At 44.9% G+C, this 21,959-nt stretch overlaps 1 protein-coding gene across 1 annotated transcript in view; it reads right to left on the bottom strand.

The window, feature by feature from the left end:
- Positions 1-16,043, bottom strand: part of LARP4B (La ribonucleoprotein 4B) — a 72,614-nt gene extending 56,571 nt beyond the window's left edge. The window contains exons 1-3 of the mRNA XM_044228487.1: positions 15,999-16,043; positions 6,904-7,038; positions 6,241-6,300 (exon numbers count right to left, since the gene is read on the bottom strand). Of these exons, the coding sequence (XP_044084422.1) occupies positions 6,241-6,300; positions 6,904-6,984 (141 nt within the window). The 5' untranslated portion in view covers positions 6,985-7,038; positions 15,999-16,043. The remainder of the gene's footprint in view (positions 1-6,240; positions 6,301-6,903; positions 7,039-15,998) is intronic.
- Between the last annotated feature and the right edge of the window lie 5,916 nt (positions 16,044-21,959).

Below are 21,959 nucleotides of genomic sequence, written 5' to 3'. Positions count from 1 at the left end.
AAAAAAAAAAGTGTCCCAAACTCACTCACGCCTGGTGAGGGCCAAGCGACACCAGGTATGCCATAGAAACACACCAGCAAAGTCACGGGCAAGTTGTGCATGTGGCGTTCAGCAGCTCAGACTGAAGAAACCCTGGGGAACTACTAACACAAGTATCTGGCGATGCAGCTTTAGTTCCAATAAAACATCACCTGCCAGACTAAATGAATGTCATTAATTTGCATTTTATTGGTTTGGGCAATCAAGTTTTGTATTTCTGTAAAAGCTACATGCAGTAGAGTTTATCAGTAGTTCCCCATTATTAGAAAACAATTCAATAACAGCTTAGAAAACATTCTCATTTAAAATGTTATAAAAAGTCGAGGAAAATGGGGAACTAAGAATCCCCAAGCTTTCATTCCCCTCAGAAATATCAAGAACACAACGAAAAGGGGCACCTGGGTGGCTCAGTCAGTTAAGCAACTGCCTTCAGTTCAGGCCATGATCCCAGAGTCCTGGAATCGAGTCCTGAGTCAGGCTCCCTGTTCAGCGAGAAATCTGCTTCTCTCTCCACCCCTCCCCCTTGCTCATGCTCTCTCACTCTCTCATATTTTATAAAAATATAAAATCTTTAAAAATTGAAAAAAATTTCAGTTTTAAAGTGTTTATAAAAAAAAAAAAGGAGGGGCACCTGGGTGGCTCAGTGGGTTAAGCATCTGCCTTCAGCTCAGGACATAATACCAGAGTCCTGGGATCGAGCCCCGCATCGGGCTCTCTGCTCAGCAGGGAGCCTGCTTCTCCCTCTCTCTGCCTGCTTGTGATCTCTGTCAAATAAATAAATAAAATCTTTTAAAAAAAAAAAAAAAAGATAAAGTAAATAAAGGACTGTTTGAAGCCCACAAAAGCTAGGGTGAAACTCTGGGAAATCAGGGAAATCAACAGCAGTCATGTATATGGAAAATTCCAAAAGCCACACCCAGGCAAGACAGACGCTCAGAACAGTCCTGAGAAGACCTTAGGCTTTCACCTTGGGTTGATCCTCAAGTCTCTAAGCACACTGAGCTAATCAGTGAGGGGCTGTTTCAGAACAGAGCCAGTGTATGAAGACTAGAAAGGGTAGTTGTAATCTCTCTACTGTTTCCTTCGGTGAGGAAGGTGTCTGGACTGTCTGTTTCAGTTCCCCACATTAACAAAACATTTGCTAACACAAGCTAAAAGAACAGAAACTTCAATGAACACACATATGACAAGGGACAGTCTTTACAAAAATAATTTGGGAAAGCCTCAAAACAGTAAGACATTATACACATAAAATCAAATGCCCAGTTCTCGGCAACAACAAAAATCACAAGGCAAACAAAGACACAGGAAAACACAACTCACTCAAAGGAACAAAATACACTATCCTGGAGAAAGCTCAGAAATGGCACTTACTCCATAAAGACTTTAAAACATTTTTAAATGGAAAAAACCATGCACAAGGAACTAATGTTAACCAGTAAAATGATATATGAACAAAATGAAAATGAGAATACCAACAAAGAGACAGGTATTTATAAAAAGAACCAAAAGGAAATACTCTGGAGCTGCACAGCAGTACAGTTACTGAACTGAAAAATTCACTAGAGGGTTTTCAACAGCAGACTTGGGTAGACAGAAGAATCAGCAAATTTAAACAGGGGACAAATGAAAAAATTATCTAGAGGAGTAAAAAAACAAAAACAAAAAAAAGAAACAAAACAAAACAAAAAACAGAGAAAAGTGAGCAGAGCCTGAAGGACTTACAGGACATCATCTATGTCCCCTATGGACCAACACACTCATTGTGGGAGTCCCAACAGAGGAAGGGCAAGAGAGAATTTGAAGAAATAGTAGCCCAAAACTTCCCAATTTTGATGAATACACAAATTTACAAGTCCACAATCTCAACAAACTTCAAGTAGGATAAACACAAAGACCCACACCAAGACACATTACAATCAAACTATTGAAAAACAAAGCAATCTTGAAAGCAGCAAGAAAAAAGCTTCCTGTAAGGTACGAGAGCTCTTCAGTAGGAGTATCAGCCAGTTCATCACCGGAAACCTTACAAGGTGGGAAGGCAGCAGCAGATACAGTTAAAGCACTGAAAGAAAAAACTGTCCGCTGAGAATTCCTTATCCAGCAAAACTGTCCTTCCAAACTGAAGAAGAAACTGAAACATTCTCAGAGAAACAGAAGTTGAAGTAGTTTGCTAACACCGGGTCTGCCCAGGAAGAAAGGCTAAAGGAGTCCTTCAGGCTGAAATGAAACACATGACACAGGAACACAAAGCTGTGTGAGGACACAAAGCTCTCTGACAAAGGCGAATACACGGACAGTTGCAAAAGCCAGTATTATTATTTTGGTTTACTGCTCCATTTTTTATTTTCTACAGATTTAAAAGGCAAGTACATAAAAAAAATTTTAAGTCTATGTTACTGGGCATGTAGCGATAAAGATGTAATTTATGACACAAGTAACATAAAGGAGGAGAATTTTACAAGAGAACAGTTTTTGTGTGTTACTGAAGTTAAGCAGGATGAAAAATCAGGCAGTTATAACTTCTGGATATTACACGTAATTCCTATGGTAACCAGATATATGTATGATTAGATAAAGATAAGTTTTAGAATAAACAACTGAACTACCAATTAGAACATGCTGATATTAATGAGATTTTTCAATTTAGGTAAAGTATGCCTTGCAAAGATGTATCAATGAAGTCCATTACACAGTTCCTGCCCTTTTGGATCTTAAAACTGCTGAGAGAAAACTAAGACATTTGAAACATTTTTTTTAAATGATTTTATTATTTGGTAGATACAGAGAGCCAGAGCACACAAGCAGAGTAAATGGCAGAGGGGGAGGCAGGTCCCCACCCAGCAGGGAGCCCGATGAGGGGCTCCCTCCCAGGACCCTGGGATCACGAGCTGAGCTGAAAGCCAATGCTTAACCAGCTGAGCCACCCAGGTGCCCCATTTGAACATGTTTTAAAAATAATATAGAACATAACTTCTTAAATAAATTTTAATCAAATTATAAAAGCAATACAGGTGATTAGAAAAGGATGAATCAATGAAAAGAAAAGTTAAAGCCAAGAATGCCACTGCGGGACATAAACGTCTGTCAAGACAAGCAAAAAATTACGGAGGGGGGAAAAAAAGGATTAGAGCTGATTTTATTCCAAGTAGTAACTCAGTTACTTTTCAATTATATATCCCCAATCCATATTTACATAGTTTTAATGGTCTTTCCTATATAATAAATTTATAAAGTAATAATATCTCTATCTGTTTATTTCAAACTTAAACCCATCAGACTCCAACCACTCCACTGGGGTCCAACTGCGCCCGCTGCCCCCCCACTGCTTGCCTGAGTTTCTACCAGCTGGATTTCCGCTCCACAAACCTTTCTCCAATTTTTTCCATCTCGTAATAAATGAAACCGCTATCCAACAAGCTGCTCCACTACCCCTGATTAATCTCCCCCTCACTCCAACCCACTCCCCCACTTGATGTGGTTAAGCCCACCTCCAGAACATCTGAAATCCGTTCATTCCTAGTCCAATCCACCATCATCACTTCTAACCTCCGTTCGTTAACAGTTTCCTAGTTGCCTTCTTTGCTCAGTACAATCTACTATATATAAAAACAAATGAAGCCAAAGTCATCTTCCTAAAATACAAGTCATGCTATTCCCCACCAAAAATCCTCACAACTTTATCCCAAGTTAATTGCATCCACTCAGAGATCAGTCAAATAGGTTTTTGTTTCGGGTATTATTTTCTACTTGTTTCTTTTTTTAAATGAAATAACAGACACCAGAGAGGAGGTGCATCTCACCTTGAGTTTGGACTCTGAAGCGGGGTTGCCTGGGTTCAAATCCTGGTTCTGCCACTCTACAGATAAGTAATCTTGGGGAAATTACTTAAGCTTCTCTGGGTCTCAACTTCATGAGCTAAAGATCATTTTTTTTTTGATGCTCACTGATTGGCTGGGGTTGTAAAGAATTACTATTCAGTAAGGTTTCAGTGGCGGGGGGAGGGGCTGTACAATAGATAGGATTAATATTACCACTGGATAAACGCAAAGTTGATCCTGAATTATTCAGCCATTTATTCGGGCACCAGTACGGCCTTCTCCTCTCTCCACGTCCAGCTGGAGGAAGGCTGAACCTTCAAGAGACCACTTCCCCGACCAGCCTGCCAGACCCTCCCACTCAGCCACCGAAACACCTGCCGCTCTCCACCGACGGCCACGCCCACACTCGGGCGCACCGTGAGGATGCCAGCTAGAAAACTATTCAAAGCCATGACGTTTATAACAGCAGGAAAGAAAGAAAACAATATAAATGCCCACAAACCAACGGCTAAAGAACCAGAGCACTACAATATAAAGAAAATACCATAATGGCAAAGCCAAGGAGATAGATACATAGACAAAATCATCCATGTGGGAAAAGATGAGGGAAATATATGTATGCTGATTACAACTACATAAAAATGTGGTATCCTTTCATTTTCTGTAAAGATGCTCAAGTTTGTTGTAAATAAAGCTTTGTTATAAGCCCAGATATCTCCCAGGGCACCTTGAGCTCCACTATTTAATGATCCTATGAAAACCTAAGTATGCAACACCCTGTTAACACTGGCAAATAGTACATCCACATTTTACAAAACTTTTCATCAGAGACGGGATGTGCTCCAGGGCCACCAGGGGTGTAAAAGATCAAGGCCGAACCAAGAACTTGACATCAAGGGTCTCTTATAGGGCATTAGCTCTTAGAAGGGACAAAGCATAAACAGGCAGTACTAGTTGTAAATTATTTCTGTACAGATGTGAAATTCTACATTCTGACTCAAGTGTTCCAATTCTTTTCTAGATAGATCTTGTCTCGATATTTATGCATAAATTAATAAAACAGGCAAAAAAAAAAAAAAGAATCCAAAATTTAGTTTTATCCTTGCAATAAGTTTTAAAAAGATTATCTGAATATTATGTTAGACCGTAAATCAACCATGGGGAGGAAGAAAACTGGTCCTAAAAAGATTTTTGTTAATGATTTCTGTATAATTTCCTTTTTAGATTACTAAGGTCTTGTATTGGGATCTTAAACTACTTAAAATATTATAAAATTCATTTTAAAAAATCAATGTAAAATACAATGGCTCAGTGGATTGGGCCGCTGCCTTCGGCTCGGGTCGTGATCTCAGGGTCCTGGGATCGAGTCCCGCATCGGGCTCTCTGCTCAGCAGGGAGCCTGCTTCCCCCTCTGTCTCTGCCTGCCTCTCTGCCTGCTTGTGATCTCTCTCTCTGTCAAATAAAATAAATAAAATCTTTAAAAAAAAAAAAAAAGTACACATACAATAACAACAACGAAATAATAATAGTTTGGAAGGAATCTTTCATTTTTAAAAATTCTACCTGAATGGGGGCGCCTGGGTGGCTCAGTGGGTTAAAGCTTCTGCCTTTGGCTCACGTCATGATCCCAGGGTCCTGGGATCCAGCCCCGAGTCGGGCTCTCTGTTCAGCAGGGAGCCTGCTTCCTCCTCTCTCTCTGCCTGCCTCTCTGCCTACTTGTGATCTCTGTCCAATAAATAAATAAAATCTTTAAAAAAAAAAATTCTACCTTATTAAAAGGATCAGCAATCCAATCCCTCCTTCATTTGCTACATGAACTGCTTGCAATTTGGACAAAATTTACTCTAAGTTTTCTAAGATTACTTTAGAAGTTTTTATTTTTTAAATTGTGCCAGGTTTATAAGATCACTTAGAAGATGCCAAGCTAAATCTGGAGCGGCTCCAAATGCACCTGACATACGCGTATGCACATAAGGTAAAGACAGAGTTAAACACCAATGCATCTCCATTTGCTTATTCTTTCATTAACCACAGCCAAAATGTGAAACTGATTTTCTTAGTAAAAGCTTACTATGACTTGTGTACTTTAAAGAACAAAGACGTTCAAAATGTAGCTCTAATCATATATAGCCCACAGATTACCAGTGGATCACTAAGAACACGGAGATGAGTATCTGAGACTAAATGAACATGCGGCACACCCGTCTGCAGACCTAGACATGCAGCACACACAGAAGTCAGAGGAGGACACAAAGTACTGGCCACTTACAACAACCCACATGGGACTCCCCCACCACCAGACCCCCCTTTGTTGGGAAACATCAACATGTTCTAATTTTGTTACATACACAGTTGTTTGTGAGCCTCAGCTGTGAATTACCTGACTCAGAGCTGGGATGGAGCTTGTCTGAGGAGTGGTCTGAGATATGGGACCATTCATCTGTAAAATTGAAAACATCAAACACACCATCATTACAATGGAAAGCAGTATTTTCAAACCACAGTAGCTTAGCAAAAACAAAACCCCCTAAGAAAAACACATTTTTACATGACAAACCAATAATATTTAGAGAGATGAAGGAGCCTAGAAACTTAAAATATATTAAAATTCTAACTGACCACTGTAAGCAAAATTCCTTACAGTTTCAATGGGGAAAATTAATTAAAAATCTGCTTTGCTTGATATGGTAAAATCTTACAAGCAGTCAACATTTATTTTACAGTCCTAGTTAATTCTTTAAATACCTACCAGTACAACAGGTGTAATGTTATTACAGTATTTATAAATCACTGCATTTTTCTTGGTGATTTCAACTCCAAAAGCTTTTTAAGTGTCTAGAGATACATGTTTTCTCTCTCACCCACTACTGCTTCCTCTACTACTAAGCTCCCCATAAACTTATTCAGAATACAACACCTGTACTTCGGTTGTAAGGTATGCCAAAGTCACTCCTCTGATTTACTTATTAAATCCAGCACAGCCTCTGTGATGGGCAAAGGAGAGCGAGGCACCAGGCCAATTCTGGCCTCGACCCACACTCACCAGATGAGCGCTGTCTTTCCCTTCCTGGACTCGCTGGCCCTGCGGTTCAGCCACGACCTTAGTGTCCTGATCAGAAGTCATGAGCTGTTTACTTGGTGGCTGCACTGGGAGAAGCTGAAAGGCGACCGTAGAGTGCTGTGAAACAACGGAAGACAACACATCAGTAACCTGAAGTACAGAATACAACGGATGCTCAAAATTAAGTTACTAGGAAGTCTTAAAATTCTCGGGTTTCCCAGGGCATGTGTTTATCCCTCTGGAGTCCAAGCGGCTTATTTACCTCTTTACTTTAAATTTGGGCTCACACCCAGCACGGAGCCCAACTCAGGGCTTGAACTCATGACCCTGAGATCAAGAGCCCAGGAGAGATCAAGAGCCAACCACCCAACAGACTGAGCCACCCAGGCGCCTCTGCAGTCTGGGTAGTTAAAAAAATCGACCCACAGGGCGCCTGGGTGGCTCCAGAGGTGACACGTCTGCCTTCAACTCAGGTCGTGATCTCAGGGTCCTGGGACTGAGCCATACGAGGCTTCCTGCTCAGCTGGGGCGCCTGCTTCTCCCTCTCCCACTGCTCGTGAGCACATTCTCTCTCTCTCTCTTTCTCGCTCGCTCTCTCTCTTTCTGTCTCTGTCTTAAACAAATAAAATCTTAAAAAAAAAAAAAAAAAGGAATCTGCCCATAATTCAACCCAAGAATATACTAAGACTAGAAATCACGTGCTAACACATACAAACCCACTCATACTCAGAAAACCATTTTCTTAAAAACAGAAAATAATAAAATGAAAAGGACTCCAATTTGTGCTTTGATGAATCCCAAATTTACATGTATCATTTTGACTGGCCCCATTAATTTATTTTGTTCCAGAACGAGAGTTTTAAAGAGAAATAAACAATAATTAGTTAAAAAGGAATCCCTTCAAAATCCTGACCCACACAAACCGAAAACCACCTCAAGACAGCAGGACTGGGGCATCTGGGTGGCTCAGTGGTTAAGCATCTGCCTTCAGCTCCGGGCATGATCCCAGGGTCCTGGGATCGAGCCCCGCTGCTGCAAAACAGACTTTCCAAAGCACTGATTCGCCTCAACAGTTAGAGACTGAACTTCCAACAAGAGATCTCCCCTGATTTTCCCAAACAGCATAAATAAGAACTCTTGAAGGCAACAACACTCATTATTTCATACGATCAGCTTAAGAACCAGGGTTCTCAGACGCCCGGGCTGACCTCTCGGGGTTTCCCTCTTTCTGCAGCGCGGCGCTGCCACAGGGCCCGACTAGGACTGGCTTTAATCCAGGTTCCTCTCAGGCTCTCCTGAAACACAGCAGCCACAGGCCAGATACAGAGATTTAAAAGCTCGCTACTTCTGTCTCGCAAGGTAACCAGGCAGGTTCTTAGTTTTACGATGGTGCTCCCGACTTCTCAATAACCTGCTTAGGAGAAATTCCCAAAACTCTTGTGGATGAAACCATCTGAAGATCCGAGGTAATCTCTTCAAACGGTCAACGCTACCATCAGGCACGAAAGCACAAAATCACTTCTGTGTTGACAGGTTTGGCAATATAAACTGCAGGAAGCGAAGAAACGCCTGGAACAGACCAGTTTCATGGATGGAGGTCGACGTCCTCCAAAATCGGGGTATCAGATGCTGAACTCTAAGAGTTTGCAACATGTGAAACTGTCACAGAAACGAACATCAACGGGCGCCTGGGTGACTCGATGAAGCATCTGCCTTCGGCTCCTGTCACGATCATGGGCTCCCTGCTCTGCTGGACAACTACTTCTCCCTCTCCCTCCACTCCTCCCCTACTGGTACTCTTTCTCTCCCTCTCGCTCTCAAATAAATAAAACCGAAAGAAAGAAAAAGAGAAAGAACGGAACGGACAGACGGATGGACGGACGCACGGACGGACACGACTCTCCCCAAACACCAAATCCAGAAAATGAAGTCATGGGATGCTAACTACGTGTTGGCACCCAGAAGGTGTTGTAAACACGTTACCACTATGAACTCCTCGACTTGTAAGATTCTCAACGAACAAAAAATGTCTTGTTAAAAACAAGGTAAGACAGCCAAAAGGGGGAAATTCAACTGTAAGAATCCTTTATTACAACTACTACCTATATTTTTTCAGTCAGAGACGCTGTGCCTCCCGATAGAACCAGAGCAAGGCCAGGAAGTGGTCTTGCAAAACAAACGAACAGTACACACGCACCCAGGACGGTCTCATGGCCAACCTATGCTCCTCACTTACAAACTCGCCTCAAACATGCAGATCCCAGGGGTGTGGAATACTCGGACAAGTAGCCTGGCTTCCTCAGCACCATGCTGAGGAAGATGCACTGGCCAAACATGATGGGCAAAGATGCAAGATGCACTGGCCAAACCATGGCTTTACTTGGTTTGTGTGGCTTTATTCAATTCAAACAGATGACAATCAGGGAAGTAGTACCGATGGGACATTTGATGGTATCAAAAAACTACTATATTTTCTAAGATGTGAGAATGATGCTATGGTTATCTTTAATTTAAAAAAAAAAAACCAAACAGGCCTTACAGAGCTGCATACTGAAATATTTACAGGGTCAATAAGATGATGTCTGGAATTTTCCTCAAAATAACATGTGGACAGAGAGGTGGGAGTTCGTATTTGTTCCCTCTGCAAGAGGGACATGGGGGTTCACGATTCGATCCAGTCTGCTTGCACATGCTTGAAAACGCTCCATGACAAAAGGCTGGAAAGGTAGCACGGCAGTGTCCTAGCACGGCAGACACAGCCGACCTGGTCTGTCCCAGGCCTCCTGTCCCCAAACAAATACTCCTGACACACCACGAGATCTCTTCACTACGGATCCAACGTGCACTGTTCTAAGTCCTACACCTGAAAGACCTTACTGATCTCCACCTTGGTTAAGCAGCACAAAAGGTACAAAGCATTAAAATCAGACTTGATCAGTGCTCGCTTCGGCAGCACATATACTAAAATCAGACTTGATCAAATGTCTGAATCTAGAACAAAGACAGGGTACGACGATGCAACACTGACAAGAGCTCAATAAATAACAAAACCACCTTTTCATCACTCATTCAAGAGCCCCAAACCGCCCTGAGACTTAAACCATTTAAACTACTGCTTCCAGGAATGGCCAAAGAGTAGGTCTCCAGGCTTTAAAGAGAAATGGGGGGGGGGGATTTATCACCAAAACAAAGCATTTGCCAGCATAAGACCTAGGAATTTGAAAACCTGATAGTGTTCAGAGGAAGCCTTCACAGAGCCTTCCTGAGCCGAACAAAAGGACTTACTTCGCTGGTTTGATTTCATCTCTGAAAGTAAAAAGGCAGAGATGAAATCAAAGGGCCTCCTTCCTGTCCTGTGGTCTCTAAGCTAGTTGGACATTTTTAATTTCACCTGTCAAAGCTACACCTAAAAGTTTAATCAGTCTTATTCAACACTTGGGAGAGGATGGTTGTCTCGGATCTGTTCCTAAAGAACCCTTCTCCCGTGTACAGAGATGTCTGTTTCATAATGAAACATTCATTACGGTCTCGGGGGTCCCGCCTAGGACCTGCCACGGCATTCAGCTGTCTCCTCCACCTGGGACAACTCCTCAGGCTTTCCTCAGCTTGTCCGCACTCTCCAAGAGCGCCAGCGACGGCTTCTGTCACGCCAACCTGGGCCACACTCACTAGGACAGCAAGGAAGCCCGGCAGCGCGCCTGCGGTCTCGGCACAGAAGCATCAGGAAGGGAAGGGCAGGGCTCTCGCGGCCACAGGACAGAGCCTGGAAAGAACGAACGTGTCCAAATCCACACAACCGCGCCGGTCACCTCTGGAGGTTCTCAGGACACCAAGTCACCTCCCCGAAGCTTTCTCCAGGCCAGCAGTCATCGGCCGGCCGTTCCCGGGACGCCTGAGCACAGCCGCGCAGCTGGTCCGGGCCAACGGCTCTCCGTGCAGGAGCCGCAGCTAATCAACACTGAGGGACCAGACTGGAAAATCAAACTGTTCTCAAGAGCTAATGAAATAAAAAAGCAATAACCACTGACGTCTGCTCAAGCCCGGGGCAGAGCTGATGGAGGACTTCACCACGCCTGGATGAGAGGGGACACCAGAGCAACTTTTCCATCCTGTCAGGAAAGTGCAACGACCAGGGGTGCATCTTCCTGATGGGAACAGCGAGCATCATCTATCAGTCAGCCTTCCCAAGAAAAGAACCTGCAGCTAATCAGACCTCTCCATCGGACTCCCAATTTTAGGAAATTCTGGAACAATACATGTTTAATCACCTCAACACAAAGCCATTAGCTAAATCCAAAATGTGGGGCATTCTAGAAGACAGATGACCTCATTTCTGCAGCACACTTAAGATATGGAAAAATGGGAGGGATTTTTTATTGCCACAAAATACAAAAGCTTTAACCAAAATAACCTTATGTAACGTGAGAACTGTATCTGGATTGAAATAAATCAACTTTAGAATGACATTTTGACAGGAAAAACTGACTGTTGCCTAGGAAACAAAGGGTATTATCGAATGATTTTTGATTCCACTGGGCACAACCCAGGTGCTGCATCTGTTTAAAGGTCTTATCTGGGAAACATATAAACTGCAAGACTACAGATGACATTACATACCCAGAATTTGCCTTAAAATACACTAATAATTTTTTTGGTTAATTTAAACTAAAATGAACTAAAATACCGGACTGCAGCAAGTGGCTGGCAGTTGAAGGCAGACAGACACACAGAGGGCTGCTCTGCTACCCACCCTCTCTACTTCTGTGGTTAAAAATTCCCACAATAGGGGCGCCTGGGTGGCTTAGTGGGTTAAAGCCTCTGCCTTCGGCTCAGGTCATGATCTCAGGGTCCTGGGATCGAGTCCCGCATCGGGCTCTCTGCTCAGCGGGGAGCCTTCTTCCTCCTCTCTCTCTCTGCCTGCCTCTCCGCCTGCTTGTGATCTCTGTCTGCCAAATAAATAAATATCTTTAAAAAAAAAATTCCACAATAAAAAGTAAAAAGAAAAATTTGACTAGAATATAGTATCAACATCCATCTAAAACTTCACACACTTGCTGTTATTTAAAATCTGTGCCAGGGCGCCTGGGTGGCTCAGTGAGTTAAGCCTCTGACTTTGGCTCAGGTCATGATTCCAGGGTCCTGGGATCGAGCCCCGCATTGGGCCGTCTGCTCGGCAGGGAGCCTGCTTCCTCCTCTCTCTCTCTCTCTCTCTCTCTCTCTCTCTCTCTCTCTCTGCCTGCCTCTCTGTCTACTTGTAATCTCTGTCAAATAAATAAACAAAATCTTTTTTAAAAAATCTGTGCTAATGAAATAATATAAAAATAACTAAACTATTTCACAAACCATGTTCACAGCAGCTTTAGCAAGAAACAAAAAAATAAAAATAATTATAGAAAAGCAGAAACTATTTAAAATATTCAGAGGTTACATTAAGTTAAAAAAGCAGGGTATCAGACTGCGGACAGGATAATTACAGCTATGTTCTAAAATTCACATAACCAACCGTGAATATTTACAAGTATATACACTAGGATGGGGCTCAGCTGGTTAAGTGTTTGTCCAACTGAGCCCCATCCTCGTGTATATACTGGGCTTAGGTCATGATCCCAGGGTCCTGGGACAGAGTCCCACATCAGGCTCCCTGCACAGCGGACAGTCTGCTTCTCCCTCTGTTGCTCCCCCCACTCATTCTCTCAATCTACTAATAAGCAAAATCTTTAAAAAAAAAAAAAAAAAAAAAGGAAAATGCAAAAATAATATGAACTAGGTGTTTTAAAAAAGGGGTAGTTTATTTTGTTTCATTTCTGTAGTCTCAAATTTTTGAATACCTTGTTTCATAACCACACACACTTCCTAAAACGCATGGGGCTTGCTGGCTGCATGTGTGCCAAGCAAGCACACAACCGGAGTCCCATCGCACTTCTCCTACAGAAAGGAGTAAGCACTGATCCAGCAGGAAAAGCATCCAACTCCCTTCCCAGTGGGTTGTCAATACAGATTAATAAAACTGCTAAATGGGAGTCACAGCATTTTTCTTGTGAAAATGCATAACTCAGTCCTGTTCTCTAAGACAGAGGGTCACAAAGGGTGGCCTGGGCCTGTCAGGGGACCCAGAGACCTTCCCAGGGCCCCCAGGTCATACGAATTGGCACAACAATGCCAAGAAGCCACACATTCTGTCCTTGTAAACTGCCCTGGGGTTCTGGGGCAGTTACAGAGAATGGCCAAGGTTATATGAAAAGACTATTAAAAGATTCCTCACTTTTCAAACTACGTATTTGTGTAAGGTCAGATTTCCTTCTCATCCTTCAACCAAAATAACCTATCGCTAACATATCAAATGCAGAAAGAGAGAAGAAGCGACTTGAAAGTCTATTAGACATTGAAGAGATTTATAAAAATATAAAACAATGTCTTTCTCATCAAATTATTTTTTGTTTTTTGAAAACACTGTTACCTTTGATCATAACCACTGTTATTTATATGACATGTAATGGCTTTGTTATTATTGTCAAAGAAAAATCTTTTTATATTTGAGTCTTAATTTTTAATACAAAGATAAGCCCTAAAGATCTGCAATAATGTTTCAAAGTGCAAAGACCACAATGTTCGAGAACCACCAACAGAAGACAAAACTGGTCCTGATGTACAGATGCCTGGTGTTCATGGAGAGGAGACGCCGTATGCTCACGGACAGGAAGACGCAGTATTCTGACGGCAACAGTCCCCGCATCTAAAGAGCCAACCCAATCCCTACCAAATCCCCCCTGCCTTTTCTGCAGAAATTAATGAGCTGATCCTAAAATTCCTATGGAAATTCAAGGGACCCAGAATAGCCAAACAGTCTTGCAAAGGACAAAGCCAAAAGACTCACACTTCCTAATTTCAAAACTTACTACAAAACTACAGCAATTAAGACAGTGTGGTACTGGCATAAGGAGAGACACAGAGATCAACAGACAGAACTGAGAGTCCAGAAACAGACCCTCACGTTTATGGTCAGTTATCTCAAATGGGTGCCAAGACCTTTCAATGGCGGAAGAAAGCTCTTCTCAACAAACGGTGCCGGGACAACTGGTATCCACGTGCAGCAGAACGAAGGCGGACTCTGTCCAACTCTGTACATAAAAATTAATTCAAAATGGATCAAACACCTAAATACGGGCACCTGGGAGGTTCAGGAGGTTCAGTGGGTAGAGCACGTAACTCTTGCCGGCAGAGTACTTGTGTACAGAGATTACTAAAAAGTAAAATAAACTTTAAAAAAAAAAAACAACACCTAAATGTAAGCACTAGAACTGCAACACTCAGAAGAAAACATAGGAGTAAATCTTCATGGCCTGGATCAGGCAATGTCTTCTTAGAGAGAACACCAAAAGCACAGGTAGCAGAAGAAAAAAATCCACTGGTATTCATCAAAATTAAAAACTTTTGGGCTTCAAAGCACAGCACCAGCAAAGTGAAAAGATAACCCAGAGAACAGAAAAGAATATTTGCAAATTACATACTTCGTAAAGGATATGTGTCTATATACAGCGCTAGAGAGGGAAGAGCGTGTTCCTAGAACTCAATTCTAAGAGACAAGTAAGTAAAAGACAGGCAGAGTCTGAACTGACATTTTCCCAAAGACATACAAATGGCCAAGAAGCACAGGAAAAGATGCTCAACATCATTAGTCATTAGCAAAATGCAAACCAAAACACGAAATGCCACTTCAAACTCACTGGAATGGATATCATCGAAAGACAAACAACAAGTGTTGGCAAGGGCGGAAAGAACTGGAATCGCAGTGCCCTGCCGGTGGGAACGGGAGGCCGCACGGCCCCTCTGGGAAACGGCTGCAGATGCTGAACACAAGCTCATCCAATGACTGAGCAATCCCACACCCAGATACACACCCACGAGGACAGAAAACGCGTATCATCACCAAAGATCGCACGTGAGTACTCATCGCAACACAAGAGCCAGAAAGTGGAAATAACTCAAACCATTCATTAGAGGTCAAGATCCTTATTTTCATCCATGTGCTTGGCATGCTTCAAACAATGAGAACCATAGCTGAAGAACTTGATAATTTCTAAAACAGTCAAAATAAAGATAGCATTCTCTTAAGCATGATTTTTCCCCCTGCTTACAAGACAGGTGGTGCGTAAACATAGATGATTTGTCTGCATATTAGAAATCCAAAAAGGAAAGAATCAGCATTTGGATCTCTGTTATGCAGTAATTCCTCGCAGTGCTTTACAGGTCACCGAATCGACTTCCATTCTCTTCGTAAGGTCTCCTGCCCACTTGGCGGACTGGGGAAGTGAGTTCAGGGTGACTCAGTCACGGTCCCACTGCGAGCTCATCCGCAGACACACATCCAGTTTCCGCTCTGCCACCCTGTGTGCCCACACACGAGTTCAGCAGGGCAGGCCGCTCAGCCCGCCGACCCAGGCCAGTGGGCATCCGGGACACGACCCAGCCCTGCAGCTTCCGCAGCCCGTCTCCATTCCTTCCTCCCTTCTCGGGGGACCAGCCACAGCGCACCGGTGCACAGATGACTGAAGAAAGCATTTAAAAACAAGCACTTTTTAAAAAACCAACACAGTGCCTAAATATAAGCCATATATCTCATCTCTTTACACGACGACGACCTGACTCAATGCCAAAAGAAAAACGCGCTGCGTTGAGAGATGATTCGTTGCACCTTCCTGGGAAGTTTTCAAGTATACAGATAATTTCTTATCAGTTGACCTTGAAATGTAAAACATTTCATGTGAGATGAGATTCTACTATATGGGTCCAGCTATAAGACCTCTTTTCTCGATCTAAAAACATTCTTCTGAAGCCAAGAGTCTCTACGTCCCCAGGTGGCCCTCCTGTCTCTCCCCTCACCCGGGCAGTCAACACTTCACACACTCTCCTCTGGCCTGGGCCGCTCCTCCCTCTTGGAGAGCTTCCTTCCCATTCCTCTCTCCCTCCTCCAGGCACGCAAAGCCTTCCCGGTTCTTCAGGGCACTGACCAGATCTGGGCTTCTCCCCTACTATCCGACCCTCTTTAAGGAACCCAGGTGTTTCATGTCCTTACATACAGGGTACGGGAGGAGTACGTATCCCACCGATGGTATGCTAACTTGACCCCCAAGAGAGTCCTTCTGTCAGTAACACCCGCATACAGGTGGCTTAGCTCCAGGGCTGTCTCCACGCTCTGCTTCCGTGCCTGCAACCACAAAATGAGGGAGAGCTCCAGTCAGCTAAGGCCCCTTCCACCTCCAGCAGTCTGCAGCTGGGAGCAAGGGGTTCGGGGACAGAGCCCAAGAACAGCAACGGGACAGGACCAGATGCTGCTGCACGGACTCGCCTTCTGAGGACACCGGGGAACTGCTAGGACTGTTTTCCAAAAACCGTAAATGAATATTCAACTAGGTAAGTAAACACAGTTTTATCCAAATATGGAAAACGGGTGGTGGAAAACTTGAGACTGCCCTTAACAGAGTACTATATGATCCCCTTTGAGAATCAATTAGAAAAGCCGAAATCTGTTACTTTCAAAGTCTAGACATACTTTGTAGAAAGACAGGTTACCTCCAGACCTCTACAACTAAAACTCCTTGGGAAAAACAGAAATGGTCAAAGAAGCTAAATCAAATCATTCCAGTACAATCACAGCGTCTGCAGATCTGGAAGGACATTTGTTAAGAGCAACTTTCTTCTAGGAACTCCATGTGCACACCTCTAAATGGAGGCGTTAAGAAAAGGAAATACTGCCACAGGTCAGGGTCCCTCGGGCATCCCCTAATGCTGCAGGCCGCACTACCCGGTTTCTCTCGCGGCTCAGCGGCGGTCTGCATCGCGTGATCCTGTCTTAGAGGTCAGTCTATGTACCTTCCGCAGCACCCTACAAAGACCACACATTCACCGGACTCTGTAGGCTTGAAGAGCGGGAACGTTCACAGAGCAACAGACAGCGGTCTCCAGGAGAGCGACTGCTCAGACGCACTATCTCCACGACAGCCCGTTCTCCCCACAGAGCTTCTTCCCCGTAACTGTGGCTGGCACGCAAAGACAAACAAATGAAAGAAAGGAATCCAACCTTAGTAAGTGGTTGTTCAATTACACATTTAAACTGTAGGGAACCGTAGGGAAACAGTCCTGAACAGATGCTGCCAGTAAGCTTCCAGATTAATTTTCCTAACTTCCTTTCACACGTGTACACCTGTGCTTCTACTGAAAGAGCCGGCAGTGGGAAAAGGGAACTTCTATTTTACAGTTCGATCAGATTCTGCTCCTAAAGAGGGCATACACAGAATCAGACACAAGACACACTTATTTCTCTAGCCAACAGGACTGGAAAAGTACCCACATGAGAAGTAAACCCCCGAAGTTACATTTAAAAATTATCCCACTAACAGCTGTTTAGAACTTCTCTAGAAACTGCACACACACACTCAAAAGGTCCCTTCCAGCTTTATGAATAAGCTGGTTGGTGGCCGGGCGCCTGGGTGGTCAGTGCGTGAAGGGTCAGCACTCGGCTTCCGCTCACGTCATGGTCTCGGCGTCCTGGGACCGAGCCCCGCGGCGGGCTCTCTGCTCAGCGGGGAGCCTGCTTCCCTTCCTCTCTGCCTACTTGTGATCTCTGCCTGCCAAATGAATAAATAAAATCTTTTTCAAAAAGATTCTTTCTCTTCCTCTCTCTCTGCCTCTCCCCACACTACCTCAAAAGAAAAAAAAAAAATGATGCAGGACACGTTATCTCACTCTGGAGAGGTCAATTATTTCAAAAGATTGTCTTAGCTGGAATTCTTATAAAAATATAGCACAAAACAAAGGGAGAGTGTAGGTCACCTCATTAACCCTCTGGTTGCAAGCATTTTTGACAAACGTCAAACTACCAGTCCAATACTTGGTCATAAGGAAGCCTAAATAAAATATTATTTGAAACAAGTGAAACAAATATGAAGACTAAAAAGTCCTCTCTCTGACCCTGCGTGTGACTGTGATGGTTATTGTGTCAAAGAGGGCACACGGCTGGGGTAGGCGGTCATACCCTTAGATACAGCGCCTTTCGGCCCTCAAACTCTATCTTTTCCTCTGACCATGAGTCACTTCTCTTCCAGGAGAAGACCATCTCCCGAAACAGATACACATCTTTTCACCCAAAAGAAGCAGATGGAAGGAGCATCGACCACATTAGGCCTAGCTATATAGGGCACGAGCTCAGCTGGTCCGCACGCCTGTCTGAACACGACCCGCAAGTGCAAGGCCAGACCACACCGGCGCCCTCACGGACACGACGCAGCCTGTCTACTCCGTGCCATCTAAAATGGAAGGAGTAAAATACAGGAAGAACTATTTTCCACAAAGTTCAATCCCATAGTTGAAAAAGTAACTGCCCCGAATCCAGCCTGTTTAGAATGTACTCTGACCTCCATTTGTCCATCATCATTTCCCCATTAAGAACCACTTCCCCTATTGTAAACCATAAGCCCGGGCCACCCAGAGCTGCCCCAGCGGCCGGCCAGACGGACAGCCCGCTGAACGGCTCGGGCCTTACTCAGGCCCCCTCAGTCCCAGGATCACAGCCACCCAGGCACTTTCGGGTCAAGGGGCACCTCCACCTCTGCCATCTCTTTCCTCTGCCACACACAACCTCCGGATTGCAAGCCAAGTGTGTCTAGTGTCCAGGGGAGAAAAAAAAGGCCTACTGTTGGCATTTCATCTGTATTATCACCTTATGGACAAAGAGCAGAACTGCCTCATTCAGTCTCTATCAGAATTTATTTTTACCCCAGGGAACTGCATTATATGTGGTTCTCCCTTGTTTGATGACGCAGTTTTGTTAACTTCATTTTGAACATGGCATCATTTTCTTGAGATAATCCACACTCTCCCTAAGAATCTTCAATTTCGCTCTTTTACATCTGAACACAAAAAATGCTGACGGCTTAATGTAGTATCAGTGTACAGCTGTACCAAGGAAAGGTCAGAATCAACACCACAAAAAAGTCTTTCAAGAGACCCCAAAGTCCTCTTCAAAAAAAAAGGCTTCAACCCTTTTCAAAGGAAAAGTCTCCATGCACCTCGGTCTTCTCGTCCATCTTTCATTCGCCCGAGGAATACCGATCACATTTTATTACCCTTTCCATCCACTGTCACCGGACTACAACTTTAGAGCGCCCTGAGCTGGGCTGCCAGACGGCCGCACGCCACTGACCCTGGAGGGCGTCAAAGGTCAGAACCAGAGGTGGAAAACCGGTGTGAAGTCCGGAACTATATACAGAAAAAAAGTTAAATTTAAGAAAAGCCAACACGACAAAAACCTGTACACCTAACACTGACAGACTGTTTCCACTTCTTCACCCTGTAACAGGCATGCAGTTTGCAAAGATGTTAAATTTAAAAAAAAAAAAAAGCTTTACTTTCAGAAAAGGTGCTTTTGATCTGCGTTACCAACAGCCAATTAATCAAAACAAAGGAAGAACGGTGTTTCTCCAGTGTTTCTCCAAACGAAGGACAATGAACTCAGCCAGTCGTGAAAGCATTTCCAAGAGTGAGCAGGGCTCCAAGTCAAGAGCTGTTCGATCCCACGGATGGAGGTGACAGAGACGACCGCCGGGCCTGGGCTCACTGGGGCACGCGTCTGCCCTCCCTGCAGGTCAGGATCTCTGGGTCCTGGAATGGAGCCGCGTCAGACTCTGATGTCAACGGAAGTCTGTCTCAAGATGCTCTCCCTCTCCCTGCCCTGCTCACGCCGTCCTGCGGTGGCCCACTCTAGTAAGTCTTTAAAGAAATTAAAAGCCATTTAATAGCTTTCTAAGTGGTGATATAATACGCCTAATTTCAAAACCTACATTAAAGTGCGTCCTCCTTTCTTGAATTTAATATTCCTAACAGCTGTGTATTTCTTAGCACTGTGTGGAGAGGGAATACTCTGCAGCAACTAGACTCCTACACAGCTCCTGAAGACCAGACCTCGGAAGTCAACGCTGGGACCAACTACAGCCTATACCTAAGACAACCTGAAAAACCTTCATGAAAATGACCACGTTTTTCCTCAGTAGTTTCCACGTCCAGGAAGGTCTGGAGTGGGCACCTGGGTGGCCCAGTCGAGGAATTGTCGGCCTTTGGCTCCGGTCACCACGGCAGGGTCCTGGGATCGAGTCCCATGTCGGGAGTCTGCTTCTCCCTCTCCCTCGGCCTCCGCCCCTCCCTCAGGCTCAGGCTCTCCCAAGCGCTCACTCACACTCCTGCTCTCCCTCTCTCTCGAATACATCAATCCTACCAAAACAATGCTTTAGAGAAACGACGACATCTTCACTGAAGGCGCACTGGTCCTCTATCCGCGGTCTGGGCCCCACTTCTCCTCTCTGCCCGGAGCTCCCCTTCTCCCTCCTTCGCCGCTCTAACATGCTCCCGGGGCTCCCCCGGAACACGAAGCACCCGAGGAGCAGAGACCGGAGCAGAGACCGGCAGGACGGGAGGGAGAAGCTGGGGGCCTCCCCGGCAGGTGCAGCCTCTCCGGAGACGCCGCTCCCCGGGCCGGACTCCCCGCTTGCAGCGGAGACGCTCCCCCAGCCTCCGCACGCCCTTCCTCGCCGCGGGACACAGGTCATCCCAGCGGCCTTCGCCGCGGCTGCTGCTCCTCCGCAGAGCGCAGGGAAGCGCTGGCTGGCCCTGCGTGGCCGGAAGCAACTGGAAACGGAAAGCAGGTCACTCTAAAGCCCGGGCACGGTCCGTACCCACTGCGACTTGTGCGGGCTCCTTCCCGCGGGATCTCATCTTGGAGCGAGCCGCTCGGTCGAAGCCGTCTTCTCCTCTCACATAAACCGGAACGCATCCCCTAAGACTTCCACTTTGTCTCTTTAACGTACAGCTTAGTTTCAAAGTGTGGACGGTACAGTCCTGCTGGGATAATTATTCTCCGATTTTTGACAACTGTCTTATCCACAGACCCAAGTGAATAGTTTTCTTAGTGGTTTGTTTTTACTGAGACACTCCCAAGTTTTCAAATTAGTTTTCCTATGGATGTTTTTCCACTATTTTTATCAATTTCTATTAGTTAAATCCTGTAACTGCACTAAGGAGTCTAACTGCGCTGAACAAGTTTGGGAACGCACTGCACTGGCTCTTCTAAGCCGACAGTGTCACAGGCAGGCAGAGAAAGAGGGCGGCGGGGTGCAGGCGGCACCGGCCCACGGGCCACTAGGTGCGGCCCCTGGGCTCACCGGCGTGAGCTGTGCTTCGCTGGGCTCTGCGTTCATGGCGTCAGTGAACACCACAGATCGAACATCAGTATAACTAAGCAAATATCTGCAGACCTTTTTTTTTTTAAAGATTTTATTTATTTATTTATTTGACAGAGATCACAAGCAGGCAGAGAGGCAGGCAAAGAGAGAGAGAGAGGGAGGAGCAGACTCCCTGCTGAGCAGAGAGCCCGATGCGGGGCTCGATCCCAGGACCCTGGGATCATGACCTGAGCTGAAGGCAGAGACTTTAGCCCTCTGAGCCACCCAGGTGCCCCTCCGCAGACCATTTTTTTGACCTACAGACACCTCAAAATCAGTTGTTTAAAAAAAATCCATTCCCAGGGTACCTGGGGTGGCTCAATGGGTCGGGCCTCTGCCTTAGGCTTGGGTCATGATCTCAGGGTTATGGGGTCAAGCCCCACAGCGGGCTCTCTGCTCAGCAGGGAGCCTGCTTCCCCCTCCCCCCGCTTCTCTTTGTCTGCCTCTCTACCAACCGGTGACCTCTGTCAAATGAATAAGAAGGATCTGTAAAAAAAATCCATTCCCACCAGCCTTCTCATTTAAGACAAATAAACAAAAACTGACAATCCCTCCATCTCAAGGAAAGAGAAGAGACCATCTACCCAGCTGCCCAATCCAGAAATCTATAAAACACTTTGAACTTCCTCTCAAATAAGCCTGTATCTGTCTCCCGATCTCTATTACTGATAAAAACTGCTCAGATAACCATCATCTCTGAACCAAATTACTACCCCAACTTCTGCATCTCCAACCCCACACCAATTCTTTGTAGAGGACTTTTCGGAT

Source organism: Neovison vison, chromosome 12, assembly GCF_020171115.1.
Source record: "Neovison vison isolate M4711 chromosome 12, ASM_NN_V1, whole genome shotgun sequence".
Lineage (NCBI taxonomy): Eukaryota > Metazoa > Chordata > Mammalia > Carnivora > Mustelidae > Neogale > Neogale vison.
Note: the sequence above shows the minus strand (reverse complement) of the source record. Positions and strands in the feature narration are given on the sequence as shown.